Source organism: Elephas maximus, chromosome 25 (assembly GCF_024166365.1).
Source record: "Elephas maximus indicus isolate mEleMax1 chromosome 25, mEleMax1 primary haplotype, whole genome shotgun sequence".
In the NCBI taxonomy this organism is placed as follows: Eukaryota; Metazoa; Chordata; class Mammalia; order Proboscidea; family Elephantidae; genus Elephas; species Elephas maximus.
The window spans coordinates 68,346,627-68,369,113 of record NC_064843.1 but is presented as its reverse complement, the minus strand read 5'-3'; the positions used below and the strand labels follow the sequence as shown (position 1 = coordinate 68,369,113).

The window sequence follows — 22,487 nt, the reverse complement described above, 5'->3', positions numbered from 1 at the left end:
TGAGATATAAAAAAGAGAAATAAACAGAGAGATAGTGGCACCTCATACCACCAGGAAACAAGAGCCAGGAGAAGATAAAATCCTTTGGACTCAAGGTTCCTGCATGGAGAGGCTCCTAGTCCAGTCTAAACTGTGTCTTCCATTTGTTATTCTCTCACATCACTCTGTTGTTTTCCTTCACAGCACATATTCCAATTGTAACTAGTTTTTCTGTGTGTGTATTTGTATTTAGTACGTGTCTTCCCCATTAGACTGAGTGCCATGAGGGCAGAAATCTTGATTGCGTTGCGTACCAGAGCCACTTATTGGCACGTAATTGTTTAATAAATATGTGTTGGTTGAATGAATGAATGAATGGCTTGGGGACCATATTTCAGGACATTTATCTTACATTTACTGCAAGGGTCAGAACCTGTACGGTGTACTTGCTCATTCTGTTTGTAAAGATTTTTCTCTATCTGTCCTTAGTAGTTGGAAATGTGCCTAGGTTTTGTGTTCTACAAATCTTACCAGCATGCCACTGATTTTCATATCCAAGAAACTGATAAAAACATTGTATCTAACAAGGCCAAAGATGAAACCACACGTCACAGAGTCGACTTCTCTTTAGGTTGAGGTCCTGAAAACCTCAACTTTGATCCATTAACTGGTACTCTTTCATTGGTACTTTTCACCAAGTCATAGGAGCGTATTGATTTGTCTTATAGCCCAAATTCTCCATTGTGCCAAATACCATGCTCGGCTCTTACTAAGTCCAGAGCCCTCTTGAGTTATGGCCTTTTGCAGCACTAGTTCTCCGCAAACTCGACTCAAGCTCCCAGAAATCACTGCTGCTCCTCAATGTTAACATGCTGCCCTACTCCCTTTACCAAATGCATTAAAGCATCTGTTAGGAGCCCTGGAGGCATCTATTAATGAAGACAGTGAAAACGATGTCCATATTCCACTTTGTTAGGGTTTTTAATTTGCTCAAGGCTCATCTCTTTCAAGTCTGCCATAATTCCTGTCAAGTCATATCAAACAACAAATACATATTGAGCATCCACTATGTGAATACAACAATGACCAAATTAGTTCTGTGCTAATTCGTATAGCTAGAATATGATCAGGTACGTAGAGAATTAAAAACAAACAAAAAATATGATACAAGGTTATCTGATTCAGTACCTTACTTCTTAAACTGTTTTAAAATATCAATCTTATCAAAACTTACACATCAGACTGGTTTTGTTCATATAAAGCTTTCATCTCCTCCAGAATTTGTCTGAGTCCATCCTCCTAGAATATATAAACTGATATTGATATAAAACTTCATTAATTCCCCAAAGCCATTTGTATCTGTACTATATTTATCCTTGATTTATATATTAAAAAAAAACCCAAACCCATTGCCATCAAGTCGATTCAAATTCGTATTTATGTATCTCAGCGAAAATCAATAGCCTTACAGAGACAATCAAGCACGACAAAAGCACATAAATATTTTATTATTAACTAAAAAAAAAAAAAAAAAGGTCTTAAAAGGTTACTACACCCCCCCCCCAAAAAAAATAAAGAAAGAAAAAAAAAGGAACAGTGTTTTGGTTTGTACTGCAAGAAGAACAGAAAGGTCAAAGAAGTTTTTCCTACTATCCACCTTGAGGCAAAAATTTTTTCCCTTGTAAAGATAAAATTTTAGAATCCTGAAAGTCATAAATGTTAAACAATAGGTTTGTCAACGATCTTAAAACCAAACCAAATCCGTTGCCATCCTGTTGTTTCCTACTCATAAGAGACCCCACAAGACAGAGCAGAACTGCCCCACAGAGTTTCCAAGGAACGGCTGGTGGATTTGAAAGGTCCACATTTTTGTTAGCCGTCAGCTTTTAACCACTGCACTACCCGGGCTCCGTCTGAACAGAAGTGACCCCGTGTACTTTCAGGGCCAAAATATACTCATTAGCAAAAATGTTTTGGCACTACTGGTATAATTACAAATATCAACTGCTGAACGCTGCTCAAATACAAGGAAAGATACCATTCCTGGTGAATGAAGCACAACTTAAAAAAGGCCATGATTTATTACCTTTTGCTGTCGAGTCAAGTCTGACTCATAGCGACCCCACAGGACAGAGTAGAACTACCCCACAGAGTTTCCAAGCAGCACCTGGTGGATCTGAACTGCCTACCTTTTGATTAGCAGCCATAGCACTTAACCACTAAAAAAAAAAAAAAAAACCACTACACCACCGTAAATATTCCCCTTGTTTAGCAAGTACTGTTTTAAATAAAAACTCTTGTGTGATTAATAGATCTGCAGACATATAAAAATCTAAACAGAAGTGGTTTCATAAAATATACACAAACTTTCAGGTTTAAATTTTCATCTCTAGTGGGACTCATATCAGTTCTGTGCCCCTACCTTAGGCTGTAAGCCCCTAGGAGCCTAACTTGATTTTCCTAGAGAAATCTACCACAGTTCTGGATGTAGAAAGTGGGTCATCATTTCAGCTTACTGAGCATAGCAACTGTCATGGATTGAATTACGTCCCCCAAAATATGTGTATATTAACTTGGTTAGGCCATGATTCCCAGTATTCTGTGGTTGTCTTCCATTTTGTGATTGTAATTTTATGTTAATGAGGATTAGGGTGATTGTAACACCCTTACCAGGTCACAACCCTGATCCAAAATAAAGTGAGTTTCCCTGGGATGTGGCCTACACCACCTTTTATCTCTTGAGAGACAAAAGGAAAGGGAAGTAAGCAGAGAGTTGGGAACCTCATACGACCAAGAAAGCAGTGCCCGGAGCAGAGCACCTCCTTTGGACCTGAGCTTCCTGCGCTGAGATGCTCCCAGACCAAGGAAAGGCTGATGACAGGGACCTTCCTCCAGAGTTGACAAAGAGAGAAAGCGTTCCCCTGTACCCGGTGTCCTGAATTCGGACTTCTAGCTTACTGGGCTGGGAGAGAATAAACTTCTCTTTGTCAAAACCATCTACTTGTGGTATTTCTGTAACAGCAGCACTAGATGACCAAGACAGCAACTAACCACGAGATATTCTGGAGTGGATAAGGCTGACCTGTGCCCCCACACCCCAGGGTACCAGCTGCCTGCATGGGTGGTAGGCCTATTCACCCTCAGATCAGTTTTCCATCTTCTGCTGCAGTTGTGTGTGAGACTGGCCCACCCTCACAGGTGAGTCTCCCAGGCTCTTGACTCACCTGACAACCAAATGGGCTCATCAGTGGAAGGCACTAATGAGACAAAAGGTGCTCCACCAAACTAAGACCTAAAAGAAGGATTAATTCTATAACTTCTAAGTCCCACCTCTAGTGGCACGGTAGTTAAGAGTTTGGCTAGCCAAACGGTTGACAGTTCCAAGAGAAGTCCTGGTGGCACAGTGGTTAAAGTGCTCAGATGCTAACCTAAAGGTCAATAGTTAGAACCCACCAGATGCTCTGCAGGAGAAAGATGTGGCAGTCTGCTTAAGTAAAGACTAACTACAGCCTTGAAAACCCGATGGGGCAGTTCTGCTCTTGTCCTACAGGGTTGCTATGAATCAGAATTGACTTGACAGCAACGGGTTTAGTTTTGGTTTGCTTAAGACCCACCTCTGGTCCCCCAAAGGTCTTAGTGGTAAACCAACAGAGCTATCGTAAAATACTTTTTCAGTGGAAAATAGTGCTAAACTCAGGGTGAAAAGACCTGGGTTCCAAGGCCAACCCTGTGTGGACAAGGGACTCTGTCTCTGTGGGTCTGTGTCCTCACGTGTACCATGACCCCTAAAGTCTCCAACCCCAGTGTGGAGCCATATTTTTGCACCTACATACCTGCTACCTTCCAAAATCTCTAATAAACTTGCCACTGCTGTCTCCTAACTTTTTAAATGAGCTAACTGTTCTTTGTTTAACTGTTCTGAATTGAAAGAACAATACACTGGAACCTAGGAAACCTGTATTCAAAGGCTTCCAAAGTGCCCTGAGTTCAGACAGATCTCTTAACTTGACCCACAGTTTTTCTTGGCTGAGTTTCTTGTTCCGTAAAATGACCTAGTTGTAGGATTAGGTGCTCTTTAATTTTCAAAACAAAACTCATTGCCTTCTCAGGGGACTCATCCTTCCAGGCATGGCTCAGATGCCCCTCAAGCCCCATGCTCCAACTCACAATGGCCTTTCTCCTTTATCTTCCTGGTCTACACTCTGTGCTTTCGCTTACCAAGCTGCATTCTATTCACCTGTTTTCCTGCTCCTCTTCCTGACATATACACAGTGGCTGCCCCATGATAGTCTACTATATCATTTAAAGTGCAGGCTCTGGAGCAAGACTACCAAGGTTCAAATTCTAGCTCTATCCTTGTCACAGATTGAATTATGTCCCCCCCAAAATGTGTTTTTCAATTGGGCTGGGCCATGATTCCTGGTATTGTGTGATTTTCCTATATGTTGTAAATCCTGCCCCTGTGACGTTAATGAGGGAAGATGGGCAGCAGTTGTGTTAGTGAGGCAGGACTCAGCCTACAAGATTGGACTGTGTCTTAAGGCAATCTCTTGATATAAAAAAGGGAAGTGAGCAGAGAGATGGGAGGGGAGAAGGGAAGGGGAAAAGGACAGGGACTATGACCTCATACCACCGAGAAAGCAGTGCCAGGAGCAGAGCGCATCCTTTGGACCCAGGGTCCCTGCACGAAGAAGCTCCTAGTCTGGGGAAAGACTGATGAGAAGGCCAACAGAGAGAGAAAGCTTTCCCCTGGAGCTTATACCCTTAATTTGGACTTTTAGCCTACTTTACTGTGAGAAAATAAACTTCTCTTTGTTAAAACCGTCGACTTGTGGTATTTGTTACAGCAGCACTGGATGACTAAAACAATCCCTTATGGACTGTCATCACCAGCAAGTTACTTAATCTCAAGTCTCCCTTTATGCCTGGAAAAAAAGGAAAGCAACAGCTTAAACCTCAAAGGAGAGACAATGAAGGCTAAGTGCTTAGCACTGTTCCTGGCTTGAAGTTCTCATAATAGAAAAATAATAATAGTAATAGTAGTAACAATAGCAGTACTAGTAGAAACAGCACACAGTGACTCAGTCCTCACTGTGTGCCAGGAATCGTTCAGAGGACCAACTCATGTAACCCTCACTGTACACTACACCAGGACTTCATCTCACATACTCTGGACATGTTTGGAGGATGTCAGCGAAAGAGAGAAGACCCTCAACGAGATGGACTGACACAGTGGCTGCAACAAGAGCTCAAAGATAACGATTACGAGGCTGGCGCAGGACCAGGCAGTGTTTCCTTCTGTCCTATGCATGGTTCTCTTGTACTTGCGGTGGCTATGAGTCGGAACCGACGCCACCGCACCTAACAACAACGTGAACTGTGTATTATTAGATCGTCCCCATTTTTGCAGATGAGAAAATTGAGCGCTCAGAACGCTCAAGTAACTAGTCCAAAGTGACCCAACAGAGCCAGAATCTCAGCCTGGCTTCAGAGCCCTACCTTTTAACCACTAAACTTTGCTACCTGCGTGCGCCAAAAAATGCTAATTTATCAGGCAACCATTACATGTTTTGTTTAAACGAAGGAGCAACAACAAAGCTATAAATGGAAAAACACTAAAGGAGATACAGTCATATGAAAAACTCAAATCCCCGAGAAACATAAGCCAATGCCTTCTTCTTCTATATTCTGTCCTGCCGCGGCCCAAATCTCGTTTCCGACCTTGGAACTGGAACGGTGGGAAAGTAAAGCCTCCAGGAAAAGCGTAGGTAAAACGGCGGGAAAGCCGCCCCGGCCACCGGCCCAGACCCCGCCCCCGCCGGCCCAGACCCCGCCCCCCGCCGGCACAGGGCCCGCCCCCCGCCGGCCCCGGCCCCGGCCGCCGGCCCAGGACCCCCCCTCCACGCCGGCCCAGGGCCCGCCCCCCGCCGGCCCAGGCCCCGCCCCCCGCCGGCCTAGGCCCCGGCCGCCGGCCCAGGGCCCCCCCCCGCCGGCCCAGACCCCGCCCACCGGCCCCCTCCACCCCAGGACACCTCCTCAGCCCCGCCCCCTCGACAGGCCCCATTCGCCTCTGTTCCGCCCTTCCCTCCCCCTCTCACATTAAAAGCGGGCAGCTGCCCTTCCGGCGTGTGGCGCAGCTCGCGGACCAGCTCCATGGCCTTTTCACAGAACATGGCGGATGCACCCCTGCCCCACGGCCTCGTCAACCGTCCGTTCTCACGCCGAAGGGTCGCCGGACCCTCAGCACCTTTACCCCTACCGTTTCCCTTCTCTGGGCTCCCGCCCCTCAACTTCGCAACCGGTCCGCGTTTTGGCGCTAAACCCACCCAACCAATGGGGACGTGCTCCTGACTCCGGCGGCCAATGGCGGCTGAAGAGGGACCGTCGCCTCCGCTGCGCAGGCGTACTACCGGGGGGCGGGAGCGAGGGCGGGGGCCCCTTCCGGGCGGGGGCTCCTGCCGGCTGGGGGGCCTCTTCCGGGCGGGGGGCCCCTGCGGGCGGGGGGCCCCTTCCGGGCGGGGGCCCCTGCCGGCTGGGGGGCCCCTTCCGGGCGGGGGGGGCCCTTTCCGGGAGAGGGGTCCCTTCCGGCCGGGGGGCCCCTTCCGGGCGGGGGCCCCTTCCGGGCGGGGGCTCCTGCCGGCTGGGGGGCCTCTTCCGGGCGGGGGCCCCTGCGGGCGGGGGGCCCCTTCCGGGCGGGCGCCCCTGCCGGCTGGGGGGCCCCTTCCGGGCGGGGGGGGCCCTTTCCGGGAGAGGGGTCCCTTCCGGCCGGGGGGTCCCTTCCGGTCGGGGGGGTCCTTCCGGCTGGGGACCCGGCGTCCGGGAAGGAGTCGGTGGGTGGCGGTGTGAAGCCTTCGCTAAGCGGAGACGGCTTTTGAGTTGCGATGTGGCGGGCCGGGCAGCTTCGGATAAATGCACGTCCCGCAGCTTGCTTTTTTTCCCCACCTGACGCTTTCATTTTTGTTAAGGTTCAAAGGGGCGCTCGGAGACGGAAAGTCCCAGAAACGGTGTGCATTAATACTATGTTCGGCATTTCCTTTGTTTAGTTTTGCAGTGTTATTGTTTGTTTGATAGCAAAGGAAAAACGACTTTTACTGGGTACGTCCTCAGTCGATGTATACTTCGTGGACTTCTAACGATTATCCATAAAACTGGTTATTTAGACTCATGATACTGCCTAGGAAACAGCTGCTAAAGTGATAGACTCTGAACTAAAGTTTTTCACTTTCAACTCCACTGTACCACCTTTTTGATTTTTAAGCACTCATTTAAAATGTTTGTAAAGTATACCTTGTCATCAGGTCTACCAAAACCAAAAGAAAACAAATTGCTGTTTAGTTGATTCTGACTTAACAGCGACCGTACACGACCCAGTAGAACTGTCCCTCACCAGGCCTGGGCGGGGGGGGATGCCCTAGATGAATGGGGGAGCCCTGGTGGCGCAGTGGATATGCTCTGGGTTGCCAGTCAACAGGTCTGCAGTGTGAACCAGTTTAAGCCCACCAGCTGCCATCAGGGAGGAAGATGTGACAGTTGGCTTCCATGAAGACTGCAGCCCTGAAACCCTGTGAGGAAGTTCTACTCTGCCCTGTAGCCTCACTATGAATTGGAATTCATTCAATGGCAAGGCTTTTTCTTTCTTTCTTTTTTTAAGATTAATAGGAATTCATGTGTTATCTTGACTAGGTAATCTATGGAAAATCTCATAACCACATAGAATCAAAGGTAGAAGTCATTGCTATAGAAACGATGGGTCTAATTGGGCTATTTTTTAAAGAGCAATATTACTCAGATTAATTCTAGCTAACCCTAGAGACTATGTTGCTCTTTTCCAAATACAGGTACAGTAGATATCTGATCTGAGGTATGGGTAAGGGAAAGGCCTGCTTTAAAAACAAAGCCTCAGAATCTCATCCTTATGCAGAGTGACATTTCAGCTTTACAGTAAGGGATAACTTAGCCAAATTTTTCTTTTTCCTTTTTAGTCAAATACAGAATTCTACATTGGAATGTCCTGCAGGATTGTGGCCCAAAGACCAGCTATTCACAGGCTTTTCTGCTACAGTATAAATATTTTTCATTAGGCCCCTAGGTAAAGCCCTTCAATGTCCCTGAGACTCACTTCCTTACCTGTAAAAGGGGATCATTTTACAGGGATCACAACCTCTGGGATTGTGTGATTCAATCATTTCCCTCAGCAAATATTAACTTTCATAGGGTTGCTATGAGTTGGAATCAACTCGACAGCAATGGTTTGGTTTGACTTAGATGTATCAGCGTTGTTGTAGACAATGAGCAAAGCAGTGAACAAAATCTTTGGTATATGTTCTAGTGTGGGAAAACAGCAATACACAGATATATTCTTGACGGATATATTGGTGATATGTGCTATGAAGAATGAGCCAAAGAAGGAGAACAGAGTGATGGTGCGGGGGTCTGAGGGTTTTGAGTTAAAGTGCTCAGAGAAGACACAAACCTGAAAGATGGGAGGGAGGGAGCAATGTGGACACATGGCAGTGGGAAGTGCAGAGAATTCTTGGCAGCAACAATGCCAAGTGCAGAAGTGTGAGGGGGGGAATTTGGGTGGCCTGTGTGCAAGGCATACGAGGCGGCAGTGCTTCCTGTGCAGGGTGAGTAAGGAGAAGATGGAGGCCATATCAGACAGGCCCTTAGGCCATTGCATAAACTTTCGGTTTTATTTTGTGTGAGATGGGGAGCCATTAAAGTGTTTTGACGGTGACAGGCTCTGACCTAGGTTTAAAAAACTTTTTTTAAAAAGACCTCTGTGGTGTCTAAGTCAACTGAAGCCGGGCAAAGGAGACCAGCTAGGCCATTAAAGTAATCCAGGTGAGAGATGGTGGAGGTAGTGAGCAGTGATTGGGTCCTAGACTGATTTTGAAGGTGGAGCTGAAAGGCAACATGCTGTGGCCCACCAGCTGCTGTCAGTCAACTCCGACTCACGCAACCCCCCATGTGTGTCAGAGTAGACCTGTGCTCTGTAGGGTTTTCAGTGGCTGAGTTTTCAGATGTAAATCGCCAGGCCTTTCTTCTGAGGCACCTCTGGGTGGACATAAACCTCCAGCCTTTGGGGTAGCAGTGACACCTTAATGGTTTGCAGCACCCAGAGGCTCCCACTGTGGCATTAGAAAGGAAAAATCACTGATGACCTCAAGGTTTTGGCCTGAGGTAATGCAAGGATGGAGTTACCATTCCCAGAGGCAGAGAAATATGTGTTAGCCGCCCCCACCCCCATCCCCACCCCCGCCCCCGCCCCCACCCCCACCCCCAACTAGCAGAATTGTGAGGTTTATAAGAACATTCCCAGAATTCACTTGGGCCGGGTTTCCAGCGTTGGATGCGAGCGGAAGAGCGGCCCCTTGTGGCCACTCCTCCCCAGTGCTCGCCTTCCGGCTGGCGCCCTGGGGCGCGACAGTGCCGCAGCTGCTCAACTCCGGCGGAGTCCGCGCCCAGGCCCAGCCAGGCTTGCGGGCCGCTCGGCCTTGCCCTTACGATGACGCTAGCCTCGGCTTCGCCCGCCCTTCCCCAAGATGGCTCCCGGCTGGCGGGGCGGGCCGCGCTCCCCGCGGGACTCCGGACGCGGAACGCTGGGGGCGGGAAGCGGGGGAGGGATCCCGGCGCTGATTGGTCGGCGTGACCCGCCGTCCCGGGTGTAGTCCGTTGTCGCGCGCCGCGGCCTCGGCCGAGATGTGAGGGGCTCCCGGCGGCGGCGGCGGCGGCGGCGGCGGCGGCGGCGGCGGCGGCGGCGGCGGCGGCGGCGGCGGCGGCGGCGGCGGCTCCGGCTCCGGCTCCGGCTCCGGCTCCGGGCGGCGGGGACTGCAGCGGGAGCGGCGCAGGCGGGCGGACGAGGCCAGCTGGCGCCCTCGGCGGCCGGCCCTGTCGGCCGCGGCATGAGGAAGCGGGCCGGGCCCGTCGCCTTGGAGCATGAGCGCTCCGTCGCCGCGGGCTCGTCCTCCTCAGCCTCCGCCCCCGCGGCGCTGGACGCCGACTGCCGCCTGAAGCAGAACCTGCGTCTGCCGGGCGCGGGGGCGGCCGAGCCGCGGTGCGCGGCCGACGCGGGCATGAAGCGGGCTCTGGGCAGGTGAGGCGCTGCGCAGGGCGGGGCGGGGCCCCACCTGGCCGGCAGGTAGCTCCCGAGCCCTCCCCCGGCTGCCTGCCCGCCGGAGCGCCCCGCGCCTGGGCCCTGTCCCCGGTGTCCTCCCCGACCCGTCTCCGGGCGCCTTCTTCCCCCGGCCGGCAAGGGCGGCCCCGAGGCCTCCGAGTTACCTGCCGAGAGCCGCGCTCCGCATCGACCCCGGTGCCCCGCGGCCCTCGGTCCCTGCGCGCCCGCTCTCCGCGGCGAGCCCGCGGGGGCCCCTTCGGCGGCGGGGTCGGAGCGGCCGGGAAGTGACGACCCTGCGCGGGAGGGGAAGGGAGGGCCGGGGGCGAGGCGCGGAGGGGCTGGGGACCCCGAGTGCTGGAGCGCGTCTGCGCCTCGTCCTCTGCTCAGGACCCAAGCCGGGGGTCGGCCGGCGCCCCCCTAACCGGACCCAAGCCGGGGGTCAACCGGCGCCCCTCTAACCGGATCCAAGCCGGGGGTCAGCCGGCGCCCCCCTAACCGGACCCAAGCCGGGGGTCGGCCGGCGCCCCTCTAACCGGACCCAAGCCGGGGGTCGGCCGGCGCCCCCTTAGCCCGATTTCTCTAACCGGACCCAAGCCGGGGGTCAACCGGCGCCCCCTAACCGGACCCAAGCCGGGGGTCAGCCGGGGCCCCTCTAACCGGACCCAAGCCGGGGGTCGGCCGGCGCCCCCTTAGCCCGATCCCTCTAACCGGACCCAAGCTGGGGGTCGGCCGGCGCCCCCTTAGCCCGATTCCTCTAACCGGACCCAAGCCGGGGGTCAGCCGGCGCCCCTCTAACCGGACCCAAGCCGGGGGTCAGCTGGCGCCCCCCTAAGCGGACCCAAGCCGGGGGTCGGCCGGCGCCCCTCTAACCGGACCCAAGCCGGGTGTCAACCGGCGCCCCTCTAACCGGACCCAAGCCGGGGATCAGCCGGCGCCCCCCTAACCGGACCCAAGCCGGGGGTCAGCCGGCGCCCCTCTAACCGGACCCAAGCCGGGGGTCAGCCGGCGCCCCTCTAACCTGACCCCCCTACCCGGATTGCGTGTGCGGAAGCTCCCCAGGGCCCCGATTCTCACTTCGGCGATCCTTGTCCTCTCCGGGTGACTAGCTGTCAGGAATGGCATTCGTTGCTCGGAAATGCCGGACCTTTGGGGAGCGGTTAAGTGGCCCGCGGCGCCCAGGGAAAGGTGGGGTGTACGGCATCTGCAGCTGTTGGAGGGAAACCTGTCGTGTGATGTGCAGGGGGCTGCTGGCCCTTAAAGGCAGCCCCGATGAGTGAGACCCGCCAAGAAGGGACCCACCAGAGTCTTGGAGCCCTTCGGTCGTTTGCCTTTTCCCACTGGGATGAATGAATTTATGTAACGCTGGCTTCCAAATTGAGATAGGAGCATACTTCACAGGGTCAAATTTCTCTCCTCGCTTACTGGTCCTTTAATTACTTGGCTGTTTGTAGAATGTATCATTTATGGCAATTTTGGAGCCTTGATGTTTCTTGGTATTGTTTGAAGAAGTTAGTGTGTAGTGTTAACAGGTCTTGTGGCAAAGGCATTTCTGTTGAGGTCAACTAGAATGCCTTTAATTGACATTGGCCACTTCACTATAAAATATTTATCCAAATAGCCCCTAAAGAAGACCAGAATTTCAACTGCATTGCTTAAAAGATCTTGAAATTAAACTATAAAAAAGAAAAAAATTTGTTTTTTATAGAACCCTCCAAATTGATGACTCAGTTCTGCCAGAAGGACAGGACTATGTGTGTGTGTGTAAAATGACTTAGCAACTGGTCAATATCTTTTGTAAAACTAATTTGTATTCTTTGCTGTGGAAATGTTTATGTGCATTAAAAACTCATAATTTAGCTTTAATGCACTTTTGTTAACAGGTTTGGCATAGCCCTTCGATAAAATTAGAAATCCATCCATTGAAGAAATCAAATTGTTGTGCACAGAAAGGTTTGGGGGAAACAATGCTGAACTAGCACCTTCTTGTATTAAAAGCATCTGATTAATTTCAATTTTCATGTGAGGAGTCGAAGAGAGAGATTTAAGTGGTGCCCATACCTATCCTTTGGATGAACAAAAGGCTGTTAGGGGAATGAAAAGAAAAACAAAGGAAAGGCCAAATTTGTTTCTTATTCCTGGTTTCCTTTCCTACTGCCTGGAACATTCTCTCCAGCATTCTCATGCTTTATCTTCTTCATTCAGGCCTCTGCTCATCCGTCTCCTCCAAGAGATCTTCTGGGACCAGTCTTCCAAAATAGCCTTCTCCTTCCTCTCAACCCCTTTGTTCTGTTAACTTTTTTCTTCATTGCACTTATCACTGACCCGATATTATAATTACAGGTGCATTTGTTGACTTGTTTTATTGACCATCTCTTTCTGCACTAAAGGGGAAGCTCCATGAGGGCAGGAACATTGTTTTCTCTTTTTTCAAAGGTTTCTTTTTTCTGAATTTTGTATATTTTGTTATTGTTGTTGAGAATATACACAGCAGAACATATCAATTCCACAGTTTCTACATGTACAATTTAGTAACACTGATTACATTCAGCCATTCTCACCCTCCTTTTCTGAGCTGTTCCTCCCTCATTAACATAAACTCACTGCGCACTAAGGTTCCTATATAATCTTTCAAGTTGCTATTATCAATTTTTTTCCCAATTAAAAAAAATTTCATTTTGCTCAAAAATATCACAAAGAAGTTAAAGCTCCACCACCCCTGCCTCTTGTCCCTTTCTAAAGTGGTCCGTTGTTAGGGGCTGTCGAGTTGGTTCTGACTCACAGCAACCCCATGTGACAGAGTAGAAGTGCCCCATAGGGTTCCCTAGGCTATAGTCTTATGGGGTACGGGGCTCTGGAGTGCAATGGTTAAGCACTCTGCTAACTGAAAGGTTGATGGTTTCTAACCCACCCCGCAGCAGGAACATTGTTTCCTTAACCATCCTATTTTCAGTGCCTGGCACATGGTGGGTAGCAGAAAATACTTGTTGGATGAATATCTGTAGCTATCCTGAAAGTGGAATTGCTGGACCAAGGGGTGTATGTATTATAACTTTGAAAGATAAAGTCAAATCACCCTCAAAAGAAGTTGTACTAATTTGTATTCCCACCAACAATGTAAGGTGTCTTCACACACGCACACACACACACTCTCAACCAGCACTGTACATTACCAGATATTTTGATCTTTGCCTGTCTGGTGAAAAATGGCATCTGGTTTGTAGCTTTAATTTGCATCTCTTAATTGTTGTTGTTAGTGACCTTACAGGATAGAGTAGAGCTGCCCCCGTAGTATTTCCTAGGCTGTAATCTTTATGGCAGCAGACAGCCATAGCTTTTCTCCTTCAGAGATGCTGGTGGGTTCCAACCACTGACCTTTCGGGTTAGCAGCCAAGCAGTTAACCTTTGAGCCACCAGAGCTCCTGTCTTAATTATTAGGCAGCATTTTTTGGTGTGTTTTTATAAGCTTATTGCTTTTTATAGTTATTATGTCTTTTATGCCCCTTTGTGTTTTGGTCCAAAGGAGCCCTGGTGGCACAGTGGTTAAGGGCTTGGCCACTAACCAAAAGGTCGACAGTTCGAATCCACCAGCTGCTCCTTGCAAACCCTATGGGTTTTGTTTTAGTCCTTGCACATTTTTTAAAACTTTTCATTGTGGATATTTTCTAATGTATAAACGTAAGGAAAATAATATAATGAACTCCCGTGTATCCATTGCTTAGTTTCAACAGATACCAATATTTTGCCAATCTGAAGCAACTATCCCTCATCCCATCCATTTTTTTGTAGGGTAGAGGACTGGAGTATTTTAAAACAAATCATTGTATGCATAAATACTGCACTGTGTATCTCCAACAAATTAGGACTTTTCAAAATGTACATAACCCCAGTGATATCATATTTATCAAGATTAACAGTAATTTATTGTTACATGCTATCCAGTCCACATACAGATTTCCTCAATTGTCTCAGAAATGTCTTCTCGCAGTTGGTTTGTTTGGAAACCCTGCACGTTTCTTAAAAGTTTATTCGTGGTTATTTTATCTTTTTTGTTACCGAAAATTGAATCCTTTCTTATACTACATATTCTTCTTAGTTGTATTATTAATTTTGTAACCAGCACCTTATTTATGCTATTGTTTCTAATAGTTTTTCTGGTGAATTTTCTTGGATTTTCCAGGTACGTTATCATGTCAGCTGCAAATAAGAAGTTTGTCCCTTGGTTTCCGATTTTTATGTCTCATTTCTTTCTCCTTTCCAAGTGCATTGTATTTTAAGAGCAAAGTTCTTATCCCCAGCTTTCATGAGAACGCTTGTAGTATTTTTGTCATTAAGTGCCATGCTGATTATTTTACTAACGGGCGTGTTGCTGATGTTCTGGGGTTTTTAAAATAAAAAAATGGTTGTTGAATTTTATCAAATGCCATTTTAGCATCTGTGTAACGATCGTATAGATTTTCTTCCTTGATCTGCTAATGTGCTGAGTTATAGAAATATATTTTCTATTATTGAATCATCATAGTAGTCTTGAGGTGAACTCTGTTGTGTAACCAGATTCTATTTAGTATTATTTTATTTAGAAGTTTTGTGTCATTATTTGTGAGACTTCTGTAATTTTCTTTTTTAATTCTATCTTTGCCAAGTTGTAATAATGTATTCTATATCTTTATATTCTTATACATTCTTTTCTCTACTTGCGACAGCTTGAATACTTTTTAAATTATTAGTTTCTTTGAATTTTGGTAGAATTCACCTGTAAAGCTTCTAAGCCTAGTGCTTTTTTAAAGAAGATAGCACTTTGGTAACTTTCAGTTTTTTCTAAGCCGTTGGCCTGTTTAGATATACTGTCTCTTTCTGGGTTCAGTTTTGATAATTTATGTATTCATAGACAATCATGCGTTTTATCTGGTTTTTCCCTAGATAAAACCTGGGAGGTGGAGAGAACATGGTGCACCTGAAGGGGGCAGCAGCCACCGTGCCCTGTGCTATTGCTGTCTGGCAGGCGTGTAGACCTAGGGTGGTCAGATCTTCCAGTCTTTCCAGGTTTTTTGTTTTGTTTGGTTTGGTGATATCTTTGTTTTTTTTTTTAACGTTGGCACCTAATTCAGATGAAAACAGCAACTTTAGAGGTCTTCAAAAAACACACAACACAACCATTTTTTTTTTCCCCTGGACTAAAGGGTCATGGTGTAAAGGTAAATGTCTGTCTAATTTATACATCAGTTTTGAGCTCCTTGAGAGGAAGAACTAGATACTAATTCTCCTTTGCACAATGTTTTGTACCAGGAGGTACTTCGTAAATGAGGGATTTTGTGGGCCGTTCTTTTGCTTTATAGTAATCCTGGAGTTCTTGGCGTAAGTAATCTAATTCGGACCCTGAGAAGGCAGTAGTGAGATGTACAAGGCCTGTGTGTTTCAGTCGACTGGTCTTTATTTTCCTACTCCCCACTCATCTGGCCATTTCTCCTTCCAAGCAGAGTGAATGACCAGGTATACTGCTCGAAGCTCTGCCCGTTGGGAGGATTTCCCTTCACAGCTCTCCTTCAGGGAGATCCCAGAAAGGGGCTGTAGTGCTGCTGCTGTCCACTTTCAAATGGTACCTGCATATGGTGCAGAACCATCTGTAAACCAGGCACAAGTTTTCTCTTCCTCAGTCAGCTGTTATAAGGAACTCCCATGAGTCCATAGGTGAATATTGGGAGATGGAAGGCACTGTAACAGGATTGGAGGCCATGGGCTTTTGGGCCACTTACTCATATAACTTACTTGTGCCTTCAGATCCTGCTGGGGCCCGATCTCGTATATACCACTTACATTTAATGATGGAGTGCTGCTGTGCATGTCCAACTTTATGACTCTGAGTCAGATAACACCCAATTCATGATGGGCAGCTCAGGCCACATGGTAACTTGGCAACCCATGGTTAAATATTCAGTTTCTACTAAGGCCCAGAACAAGCCAAAAGCTGTTTCTCAAAAGGAGGATGGCAGGGCTTTGCTCCGAAAACCTACGGGCGACCTCACAAAGGAGGATTTTAACAATCAAGTGGATGGGAGGACACGGTCTGTGTAAACCAGTCAGCCTCTTTACCCAGCCACTCCCACCATTGCTCAATGGGCTCATGAACAAAGTGACCGTGGTGGCAGGGATGGAGGTTATGCATGGGCTCAGCAACGTGGACTTCCACTCACCAAGGCCAATTTGCTACAGCCACTGCTGAGTGCCCAGTCTGCCAGCAGCAGAGACCAACACTGAGTCTCCGATACGGCACTATCCCTTGAGGTGATCAGCCAGCAGCCTGGTGGCAAGTTGATTACATCGGACGACTTCTGTCATGAAAAGGCAGTAGTTTGCTCTTACTGGAATAGACACTTACTCTGGATATGGATTTGCCTTGTCTGCACGCAATGCTTCTGCAAAACTACCATCCGTGAACTTAGAGAATGATTTATCCCCTGTCATGGTATTCCACACAGCATCGCCTCAGATCAGGGAACTCACTTCACAGCAATTGAAGTGTGGTGGTGGGCCCATGCACATGGAATTCAGCAGTCTTACATGTCCTCCAACATCCTGAAGCAGCTGGTTTTATAGAACGAGAGAATGACTTTCTAGAGACAGAATTACAGGACCAGCTAGGTGGCAGTACCTTGCAGGTTTGGGGGCAGTGTTCCCCAGGAGGCTGTATGTGCTCTAAACCAGAATCCAGTATATTGTGCTATTTCTCCCATAGCCAGGATTCATGGGTCCAGGAGTCAAGGGGTGGAAATGGCAGTGACACCACTCACTATTACCCCTAATGACTCATTTGCAAAATTTTTGCTTCCTGTCCCCGCAACCCTATGCTTTGTGGGTCTAGAGATCGTAGTTCCAAAGGAAGGACTGTTTCTACCAGGAGACACAACACAATTCCATTGAACTGGAAGTTAAGAAAGGCACTTGTCCACTTTGGGCTCCTTATGCCTCTGGATCAACAGACAAAGAAGGGAGTTACCATATTGGCTGGTGTGATGGATCCTGATTACCAAGAGGAAATCAGATTAATATTACATAATGGAAGTAAAGAAGAGTGCAGCTGGAATGCAGGGGATCCCTTAGGATGTCTCTTCATACTACCATGCCCTGTGATTAAAGTCACTAAAAAACTACAGCAACCCAATTCCAACATGACTAGCAATGGCCCAGACCCTTCAGGAATGAAGGTTTGGGTTATCCCACCAGGCAAAGAACAACAACCAGCGGAGGCGCTTGCTGAGGACAGAGGGAATATGGAATGGGTGGTGGAAGAAGGTACTTCTAAATACGGGTTACACCACATGACCGGTTGCAGAAATGAGGACTGTAATTGTTATGAGTGTTTCTACCTTGTATGTGTTCATCAGATATTTTCATTTGCTTATAAAATGTAAGATGTTAACAGGGCTAGTGCATTTTCAGTTGTACATGTGTTGTCTGTATTAGGTGCAAGTATGATATTGTAATTGTCTTTGTTCAGAGATTATATACGGTTTAAGAAGATGTGTGTAGGTGCCAAGTTGACAAGGGGTAGACTGTGATGGTTAAGGCTGTGTGTCACCTTGGCTGGGCCATGATTCTCAGTGGTTTGGCAGTTATGATGTAGTTTGGCTGTTGTGTGATGTTGTGATCAGTTCCATGAAGAGATTTGATTAATAATGTGATCACCTCCATGGTGACATGTGCTGTGAGTAGCCAGTCAGTTGAAAGGGAGTTGCCTTGGATGTGTGGCCTGCCTCGAATACAGTTGAACATTCTGGCAAGGCTCGGGCTTTGCCTGCACTGATTCCTGCAACTGGCCCCTCTTCATCTGACTTCTGGTTCTTGAAACTTGAGCTAACAGCTTACCTGAGGTCTTTCCTGCCAATCTGGGGATTCGTTGATCCTCACAGCCTGTGAGCAAGAGTCCTGCTATCTGACCTGCCAGTCTTAGGTTCACCAGCTCCTGCAGCTACGTGTATCAGGAGAAGCCTCTATTCTGACCCACTGACTTGGGACGTTCCAGCCTCTACAACTGTGTGAGCCATTTCCTTGACATTAATTTCTATGTATATTTATATGCTTTACTGCTTTTGCTTCTCTGGAGATCTCAGCCCAAGACACTGTGAAATCTAGGCTACAAGTTATCTGTTTCCAAAGTACAGTGGTGAAACAGACACAGGGTAGACATTTGCATTACAAATGGGAGAAACTGGAGGGAAAGGTTTACTGGTGGAGTGAGGTGCTTCCAGGTACTTATCAGTAGAGCTAAAGAGCTTTGCAGCACTTGCATGAGCAGGGCAGAGGCTGGGCTGAGGGGCCAAGGGCCAGAGAGAGGCCTGCCTGAGGACACGGCTGAGAAGAGCCTATCCTAATCAACATGGACCTTCCTCCAGAGCTGACTGAGAGAGAAAGCTTTCCCTGTGAGCTGGCGCTCTGAATTCAGATGTCTAGCTTTCTAAACTGTGAGAAAATAAATTTGTTTGTTGAAGCCGTCTGCTTGTGGTATTCCTCCTATAGCAGCACTAGGTAATTAAGAGAAACTTAGTCCCAGAGTGACCTCAGTACCATCAAGACAAAAGAGCCAGGAGTAGAGTACGTCCTTTGGACCCAGGGTCCTGTGCCGAAAACCTCCTAGACCCAGGAGAAGATTGTTACCAAGACACACGGAGATCTCCGGGGAAAGCCAGGGCCACAGGTGTTGAAAGGAGACAAGGACCTTCCCCCAGAACTGACGGAGAGAGAAAACCTTCCTCTGGAGCTGGCGCCCTGAATTCGGACTTCAAGCCTCCTAAACTGTGAGGGTAAATTTCAGTTTGTTAAAGTCATCCATTTGTAGTGTTTCTATTATAGAAGCAAATTCTTATTATTTAGTGCTGGTGTAACAGAAATACTATAAATAGGTGGTTTTAACAAACAAAATTTACTTTCTGATAGTTTAGGAGGATAGAAGTCTGAGTTCAGAGTGCCAGTTATAAGGGAAGGCTTTCTCTCTCTGTCAGCTCTGGGGGAAGGTCCTTTTCCCTTCAGAACTTCTCCTCCTGGGCAGTCTTCATATGGCTTGGCATCTCTCTTCCTGCATCTCTTACAACTAATCTGTATTAGAGCATGTAGAGAGGGATAGATTGACTTGCAGGACAGCATTTGTTGAGTGATCTCTCTGGACTCATTGCAAGATTGGGACCCAGTGTTCCAAGGCTAAGTGGAGTGGTTACCTTCAGATAGGAAGGAGGGCAAGAATACGGTGAAAAGTGCGGTAGGCTGTTAGATTTGGTTATAGCAGCATGTGGAAGTTCTCTTCTAGGTGCTTCTGTTTTCTCTATGAAATAAGCAACAGGGGCATCAGCTGAGTGTGAATAAACAGGAGAAAATGCTGGAGATTTTTCCTGGTCAATTCTCCACCTGGACCCACTCTTAGCTTTCTTTTCTTGACTTAACCCAGATTTTCCAGGTAGCTAGCTATCAGATTTGCTTAATTCTCATTAATGTGAAAATTATGCTGATTAACAAGGATTCTTCCTTCTGACGTGTAATGTTTTGAAATTGCTGACAACAGTGTTTTCCATGGGAAATCATTTCAGCCGTGACTTGCTGTGTGTCGGAGAAGCCATACGTGCTCTATACAGCTGAGTGATGTCTCCTTCTAGGAACCATGAGTGGGAGAGCATCCACCGCCACAGGGTCCTGCGTACACCACAGCATGGGGAGTGTGAGCACTGGGTTTGAGGTGGAAATGGAATGCTGAGCACATAAATGGGTTTGAGGTGGAAATGAAACACTGAGCACATAAACGGTGACCAAATTAGAATGATTATATGGGTCCTACGCTAATAACACAAATTGCTATTTCTTAATTGTTAAATAGAAGTTTTCCTGAGGTGGGACTTGTGGACTTTAGTCATTTATCATGTATGATTGATTTATCCGATGTGGAGAATTCCTGAGAAGGAAAAAAGAGTGTGGATGATGTCAGTGTGAGGAGAGATTTAGTCTAGGACTCTTCAGATTGTGAAGATGAAGGCAGAGAAGAAATGTCATTAAAGAAATAAAAACTCAGGAATCCTAGAATTTAGGATTTGCTCTTGAAGCTTGATAGAAGTTACCTTGAGCTTTAGAATAAATATCAGATTGCTCGGCTCTTCATGCAGAGTATATGTGTATTGTCTGAATTGTTCATAATAAGATAGTGTCTTAGTTGCCTAGTGCTGCCGTAACAGAAATGTCACAAGTGGGTGGCTTTAAAGAAAAGAAAGTTATTTCCTCACAGTTCAGGAGGGTACTACCTCTAGGGGAAGGCTCTCTCTGTCAGCTCGGGGGAAGATCCTTGTCTTTTCCAGCTTCTGTAGCCACAGTGTTCCTTGGTTTCTTGAAGATCTTCACATGGCATCTGTCTTCCTCTCCTTCGTGCTTGATTCTGTGTCTTGTCTGCTTTTTTTGTAACTCAGAAGTGATTGGCTTTAGGGCACGCCCTAAGCTGACCTGGAGAAAGATGTTGCAGTCTGCTTCCGTAAAGATTTACAGCCTCGGAAACCCTGTGGGTCGGCTCTACTGTGTCCCGTAGAGTTGCTGTGAGTCGGAATCTACTCGATGGCAGTGGGTGGGTGGTGGGTGGGTAGTAGAGACAAGATACAGGGATGGCTGGAGGTGATTATCCTGATCTCACGTGCCTCGTATCTTAAAGACTGCTTTGTTGCTGTGATGTTTTCTGTGCAGATTTATCTTCAGAGTAGCTCATCTCTTGGGCTCTCACATCAAGGACAGGATGTAATGCAAAATGCATCTCTGGCCAACCAAACTGCCTACAGATATAAGAAAAGAAATGCTCAGTTTGGGGTCATAGGACACTTTGGCCAGGTACATCATGGAAGACCTATGGAAAGGAAAATAATAAGACTGTCATTTTAAGACATTTGATATTTGGCTTAGAGTACCAATGTAGGCCAGGGCCTCAAGAGAAAACATGAAGATTGGGACTGGGGTGGGATTTCCAGGTGTGAGGTCACCAGAGAGATGGCAATCACTACGTGAAAGGCAGCCTTTGAGGGTCTCATCTTTCTCTCCCTCTGTTCTTTCAAAACAGTTTTATTTTTCATTCTGATTACAAAAGTAATAAAGAGAAAATGCTAATCTCCTGTTAATAGTGAGACATATTGAGAGTATTGCTTGCACATGCTTGTTCTTTCATTCATTTCACAAATATGATGAAAATAAAATGTTGCGCAAGAATGGGACAAGCACCGACTCTTAACGGAGCTTACAGTAGCATGAAGGAGAAAGACAGCAAATAAGGTAGCTCATAAATATACAGTAAAAATTCAAGGGGCAGTAAAGTGCTGTGAAGGAAAATAAAGCGGAGACTTCTGATCAATACGGCACCTTAAGGACACACACCATAATGACCCCCCGACAACAACGACTTGGGAGAGACCAAGTAAATAGACACAAATACTACCTTGGATCCCAGAGCATCATACAGAGAGTTGAAGAAAGAGACTGAGCACCAACTGGAAGGAGAGGCAGAACGAGACCAGCAGGAAAACAGAAACTTGCAGATCAATGGCACCCTGCTCGCTGGCGCAGAGCAGCATGGTTATTTTGGGATGGCACCGGACAAAAACCCAGACTGAGGAACCCAGGAAAGCAACAGCAAAGAGAACACATTTGGTGGCAGACATTCTGTGCAGGCAACCCCAGAAAGAAATGACAAAGTGGGCAGGACGCAGCCAGGGACAGAGCACCCCTGGGGGGAAGTGCAGAAGAAGTATAGCTTTTAAATCAGAAAACCACGGGGAAGTGCCTCTAGAGTAAGCAAGACAGACTGAGCCCTCTGAGCTTTAGGGAAGGAGAAAGTGTAGACAGGGAGTGCACAATTGTGGGGAAGACACAGAAGGGCGGGTAAGAGCTCCAGTCCTAGGTATTAGTGCAGGGACTGCTTGTCAGTGGATGCACCTGGCTGCTTATATGAAGCCACCCAGTGAAAAGTCAGCCTACAGAGTAACAACTAGAGGTCCCCCCCAAACAGGCCTGTGTAAGCAGTCACCCCGGCCTGCCATCTGCATTAGCATGTGCCCTGAAGCACAGACAGGCAGAGCCAATGTGTTCAAGCCTGGACCTGCCCGCTATCCCCATTCTGAGTTACGAGAGGCCTTAGTTGATGCAGGCAAGCCCGGCCACACATACCACCCCCTTTCTGAGGTGCAGGTGGCTTCACCTGCATGCCCAAGCCCAGCGCTGCTTACCCCATCCCAGAGGAGCAGGCCACTCACACTTACTTGTACAAGTCTGACCATGCCCACCACCCCCTCCCTGAGACACAGGAAGCCTACACTGACATGCGCAAGCCTGGCCACACTCTCCACCCGCTCCCTGAGGTGCAGGTGCTTTGTCTGCTTGCCAAAGC

General features: G+C 47.8%; 2 protein-coding genes across 4 annotated transcripts in view; one reads left to right on the top strand and one right to left on the bottom strand.

Moving 5' to 3' along the window:
• Nucleotides 1-6,377, bottom strand: part of GINS1 (GINS complex subunit 1) — a 39,837-nt gene extending 33,460 nt beyond the window's left edge. The window contains exons 1-2 of one of the 3 annotated variants that reach the window (XM_049869390.1): nucleotides 6,306-6,377; nucleotides 1,214-1,292 (exon numbers count right to left, since the gene is read on the bottom strand). In XM_049869390.1, the coding sequence (XP_049725347.1) occupies nucleotides 1,214-1,248 (35 nt within the window). In that variant the 5' untranslated portion in view covers nucleotides 1,249-1,292; nucleotides 6,306-6,377. Of the gene's footprint in view, nucleotides 1-1,213; nucleotides 1,293-6,077 lie in introns of all 3 variants that reach the window. The other 2 variants (XM_049869391.1, XM_049869389.1) reach the window with 2 other exon arrangements.
• A 3,381-nt stretch (nucleotides 6,378-9,758) lies between these two features.
• The window catches only part of ABHD12 (abhydrolase domain containing 12, lysophospholipase), an 85,605-nt gene continuing 72,876 nt past the window's right edge, over nucleotides 9,759-22,487 (top strand). Inside the window, exon 1 of the mRNA XM_049869386.1 lies at nucleotides 9,759-10,075. Within this exon, the coding sequence (XP_049725343.1) occupies nucleotides 9,885-10,075 (191 nt within the window). The 5' untranslated portion in view covers nucleotides 9,759-9,884. The remainder of the gene's footprint in view (nucleotides 10,076-22,487) is intronic.